This window comes from Glycine soja, chromosome 19 (assembly GCF_004193775.1).
Source record: "Glycine soja cultivar W05 chromosome 19, ASM419377v2, whole genome shotgun sequence".
In the NCBI taxonomy this organism is placed as follows: Eukaryota; Viridiplantae; Streptophyta; class Magnoliopsida; order Fabales; family Fabaceae; genus Glycine; species Glycine soja.
The window spans coordinates 5195567-5201182 of NC_041020.1; the positions used below are offsets into that span (position 1 = coordinate 5195567).

Sequence of the window (5616 nt, forward strand, 5' to 3'; positions counted from 1 at the left end):
TTCACCTTAACGGAACCTAACCGTTCACCGAACCAAACCGATCACAACGAAACGAAAGAACTACGGGGAAGAAGCACTGTGCACGGAGGAGAGAAAACAACGAAAGAATGCACAAATGAAGCATTGTGCCGTTTAAAAAAGCTTGGTGCCTGGTGCAAAGCACTGTTCATGGAGGCACTGTTCATCAACAAGACGGAATGCAGGGACAGCAGAGGAAGGGGTACTTTGGCCATTTAGAAAATTTGCTGGGTGCACCAGCAATAATGCTGGGTGCACCTAGCAATACCCTTTATTAATTTATGTTTTTATTCTTGTTACCCCTCGTGACTCTCTGTGACGCATCTGCAGCGTCTTCCTCCGTGGCGTGGCTTGTTAAGGTAAGCCCTTCTTCCTCTCTTTTCTCGTTCTTACTCTTCAATGGTGCTCTTTCTTTCTTTCACCTTTTCTCTCTGAACAACAATACTCTTCGCGACAACAAAAACCAAGAACGAAGTGCACTATTATTACGTGTTTTCAATCTCTCACCCATTTCCTTCTTCAGAGTCTCTCTCTGTTTCCAACTTGGTAGCGCTGTGAGAGAGTTTAAGCTTTTCTCTTTTACCCTCTGGTGGCCTTTTTCTGTTCTTCCTAATTCGCGTTTACGCGTTAAGAATTTTGATGAATTTATGTTTTGCACACCAACTGTTTGATGAAATTAAATAAATACCTGCATGTCTCAGAATTGTATTTTCTGTATGCGGGGTTGTTACTTATTATGCTAAATATCTGAAATTCTAGCTCCTGCTTGTCGTCGACTTTGCTCAAGTGTTAATATTTTGATCAGTTATTATAACTTATAAGCATTAGCGGTTGAATGAATCTGTTGTGGGAGGGTTAGATTTCAGGGTATGTTAGAGTAGAGTTGTTAAATTATTTTAATCTAAGAGTGGCTCATGTAATTATTGAGTGTCTTTAGTGAATTGATGCTCAATTGTATTGAAGTCATTGGGGGTTATTTTAGATTTATTGAAATTAATTCCCTCTCTTCTCACTCCATAAAAGGGTAATTTTGGCAATTAAAGGTAAAAGGGTGAATTTGAAAAGGGAGGTTACAAAGAGGTTGCCTGATTTATGCTAACAAGAATTTTTGGAAAAAATTGTGTTCTGGATTGAACTATGAATATCAGATCTGCAAGCGTGTGTCAGGTAGAGCTCCAAACTGTCTTGGGGTGCTTAGAGGGTGAGTGTGGGTGGGGGTGGGGGGACACATGCAAGTAAAATGATGTTTAAGTGAGTAATGGTTCTTTTAGAGTTTCAGTACCTGAGTGGAGAAAACATACCTGAGGGAGGTGCTTGTATTGTGTATTTATTTATAGGAGTGGTGGGACATTTTCCAAGCACATTAGCAGCCTCCATGCTGTTTTTTAGATGCAGAGGGGTTGCCCATACTATGTCATGGAGTGATTCCAGGAAATATGGTGAGAATTTTGTTCCTAAGGGAGGAAGCGTCAGTTGCCTGTCACGTAGGTTGGTTAGCCGACTTCTGCCTTGCAAGGCGAACCTTGGTCATCCAGGATGAAAGACAGGGTGTGGTGAACTGAGGTGTGTGTTTGGTGGATTGGCCTGGATTGGTACTGGGTTGTCTGTTGTTCATTGGGCCTGAGGCTGGTCCGATACAATTTCTATTTTCCATCTTTCATGCTTTGGGTATTGGATGGAATAATTATCTAAACACTTATATTTTGTCATGTCAATTCTTGGATTGAATATGACAATATCTACCCTTCTGGATGTTCAGGGCCTTGGCCAAAATTGTGGTGCGTAGTTTTGAAATGCAGGAATGGGAACTGGACTTGTTAAATCCTAGCTTATGGAATACTAATAAAAGTCCATGTTCTGTTTTCTGTTTTAACAAGTTCATAACTGGTTCCTTGCTTAGACCTTTTTGGTTGTCCTGTGTTTGGACCAAAAAGTATGCGAACAGTTTTTTTTTTTTATAATAAAAATGACACTTTGTATTGGGAAAAGTTAGACCTGAAATTCAAAAGGTATCGACCTAGATGTGTTTTGGATTTAGAGAAGAACCTTAATATGAAAATACTACTCCAGTCTATTGATCCTCACATGTCATGGACTTTTACTTGAATTCAAATTCTCATACCACATAGTTTCTATTGCTCAAACTTGAGTCATATTTCTTATCTGTGGGTCATTGCTTGTGCTCCATCATTTTAATATAGATCTGACTGCTCTCTTTGAATTGCCTGTATTAATACTTATTGATGGAGCCTAGGTATCAGAAAAAGAGATTAATTGAGTTGAAGAAATCATACTGGTTGCTTTCAGCTCCATCCCACATTCTCCTGTAGCAACTCCATATGATTTCTCCTCTGCATGTGTGGATCTGATTCTTAGAGATTAAGATAAATAGAGAGGATGATAAATGTTGGGGGATTAAGTGATTCTGACTGGTCAGTTTAGTTGTGGTTTGTCTTAAAACATTGTGCCAAGTAAACAAAACCAAATTTTGATTATTATGATGAGAATAAGGTATATATTGATGGTTTGTCCTTCAAATTGTACCTCACTTGCAATTTAGTTCTAGATTAAAATTTAGTGTACAATTCAGTCCTTAAACTATTTCAACTTGTTTCATGTTACTTCTTTTATTATCACTTTCTAATATAAACTGACTTTCAATAATTAAAAGACTAAATTACGCATTTGAATAAATAATAGATTGAATTGCTAGTGAGAATATTTTCAGGACAAATATACCATTTTTCTCAATTAGAAAAATATGCCTCTCAAAGAGTAAGGTTACTTATACATAATGAAAGAAGATCTTTCTGAATATTGTCTTTGGAATTGGAATATTTTCCCTTCAATGAGTTGTTAATTTTGCTGGCACTAAGCTCACAGTATTTAAGGTTATCCTTGTGAATAAGTGTACTATCCTTGTGAATTTAACCTATATAATTTTCACAATTCCATAATCCATCTTGGTCTTTTGAACATCTCAAATTTGTTTCTAGAAGGCTATGAAATATATTGGGAGGAAAGGAAGTTGTTTGGGATTGTGTGGCCTGATTTAATAGTTGATGTATTGCGCTCTCCTTTTTGTTAAATAGTTGAGATTTTTTTACCAGGATTTGTTTATCTTGTTTACTTGAATATGTTTTTGTTTCATTTTAATATTCATTAAACTCCATTTTTTCATAAACAAAGTGTTTTTCTTATTTTACTTGCAAACTTTCTAATGCTTAAAATTCAGGTGTGAAAAGTGAAAGAGGGAACAAGAAGTTGACGGTAGCAGAATGGTGGTCTCCAGTACAAATCCCCACAATAAGGAGATAGCTATCAGGAGGAGGATTGCTAGCATGTGATTCTTTTTTTCTTATCACATTTTTGCTTCATAATGTGTGACATGAGAAATAATAGATGCATCATATTTAGAGTTCTTAATTGAATAGATATACTAAAAATATGGGTTTTAGTATTACTTTGAAGGTCTTTATTATATATATTACAAACATTTTGTAGAATAGAAATAAGTATCATCGTGATGGCATGGAACTATGTTCAGCATTTCATGTTAAATCAAATTCATTCAATTATCTAATTCTGCTAATTGTAAATTTATAGATTTAATAAACGTGAAGATGATTTCCCATCTTTGAGAGAATACAATGATTACTTGGAGGAAGTAGAGGACATGAGTAAGCTTCTATTATCTTGTTTGCAGCTGTTTCACTTGATAACTTTTGCTTTCTTTTGATGATTTCCTCCCCTTTTCCCCATGCAGCATTTAACTTGATTGAAGGAATAGATGTTTCAGATATTGAAGCAAAAATTGCCAAATACCAGGAAGAAAATGCAGAACAAATAATGATTAATCGAGCTCGGAAGGTACATCTGAGAATAGACTTTTCATTGATTTGTTCTTTCTATGTCTCCGTAATATGTAAAATCATATGCACCTTTTCCTGGATATCTCTCATTCACAAAAGAGTGAAATTTAAGTTTGTTATGCAAGTGCGACTTTCCTGCCATATTTTAAAATGTATTTTTATGTTGATATTAATTAAACAGGCTGAAGAATTAGCTGCAGCTATGGCAGCAAGTAAGGGACAACCTGCACAAACTGATGATGATTCAGTGAGCATTAGATTGCTGTTTTTATAAGTTGATTACTGTTACTTTTCGGCACAATATTCAAACTTTATTGAGCTTGGACTGTTATTTGAGATTGAGTTTTGGTTTTATCATATTACTTCATCTATTAGCATATATACTTTACCTGCACAAACTGGTTATTGACACAATTACTGCCTCTGTTTCATTTGTGAAAATTGTTGTTTGTTTTTCCTTAAATAAGCATTTGGCTTTATGATCTACATTTGACTAGAAAAAAATATAAATCCTTGAATTCCCAAATAAATTAATAAATCCCAGTCAGATTCTTTTTAAAAGAAAAAACTGTAGTTGTTAAGAAAGACAGAAAATGAGCCTATATTATCATTACATAACAAGCTCTAGGACAGAAAATGAGCCAATATTTACATAACAAGCTCTAGGACATTTGAATGGTTGATGGCACATATGAGGATTGTTTTGCAGCAGATGGGATGCCTGAAAGAAGTGATCTGACTAAGGTTGCCTTGTGCCTATATATGCAGCAACTGTGAAAATTAAGATTCATTGTGTATGGAATTATGGTATTGCTGATTGGGTTTCTACAAGGTCCTGCTTTGGATTGCTCTTGTATCTTTTCTCATTGTGTTCTTGTAAGTTTGTATAACCATAATATATATATATATATATATATATATATATATAGATTTTCAACTATTATGGTTAAAATTTTGATCCTTGAAGCCTTGTTCTTTCTTTTGGTAGTTTTATTTTGGTTGGGATTTATTTAACTTTGTGTGAATTAGCCAATATGTTGTAATCTGCACGTTAAAGGGTTTTATTTATGTGTTCTGTTCAAATATCTAGTTTGTGCTACATAGTCTTTTAGAGCACATTCGCAAATACTACAATATGCACGATTTACTTTGTTGATTCTTTTGAGGCAGGCCACAAACCAAAACTCCCAAGCAGGATTTGGAGCTGTTCCTCAAGGACAATATGCACCTACATTTGCAGGAGGACAGCCAAGGCCTACAGGCATGGCCCCACAGCCTTTACCACTCGGAGGGGGCGACATGCCGGGCTTTGCAGGTGATGATGAGGAAACCAAGAGGCTACGAACTGAGAGGGCTGGAGGATGGAGTGGAGATATTAGTAGGAAAAGGGCACTTGAAGAAGCCTTTGGAAGCATCTGGGTTTGCTGAGACAATAATAATCATGCAAGGCTGGACATGCTTATTTTAAAATGGTGTTTAGATACTTTCTAAATCCTAAGGGCATGCAAATTCCAGTGTCACAGAAGCTATTTTGGCATGGATATTGCGATGTAAATGGTGTAGAATGTAGATTTGTTGAATTTTGTTCTGTGAACCATATTGAATTTTATTGTAAGGGGCTTTGGCTTTTCTTTTTAAACTATTCTCTTTCTCCCTTTTCTTTGAAGATGTTATTTGTTTATAGAAAGACTTTAATTTGAAATGAAGAATTTGGGAAAAACAAAAA

General features: G+C 35.5%; 1 protein-coding gene across 3 annotated transcripts; it reads left to right on the top strand.

Annotated features, from left to right (window-relative positions):
• Window positions 1-292: 292 nt before the first annotated feature.
• LOC114398011 lies at window positions 293-5616 on the top strand. 3 transcript variants are annotated; one of them, XM_028360117.1, is made up of 6 exons: window positions 293-377; window positions 3254-3361; window positions 3625-3698; window positions 3785-3888; window positions 4072-4137; window positions 5061-5616. In XM_028360117.1, the coding sequence occupies exons 2-6, from the start codon at window positions 3297-3299 to the stop codon at window positions 5316-5318; spliced, it is 567 nt and encodes a 188-aa protein (XP_028215918.1). In that variant the 5' UTR covers window positions 293-377; window positions 3254-3296; the 3' UTR covers window positions 5319-5616. The 3 variants fall into 3 exon arrangements, with proteins under 3 accessions (XP_028215918.1, XP_028215920.1, XP_028215919.1); XM_028360119.1 differs by lacking the exon at window positions 293-377 and adding an exon at window positions 418-564; XM_028360118.1 differs by lacking the exon at window positions 293-377 and adding an exon at window positions 424-572.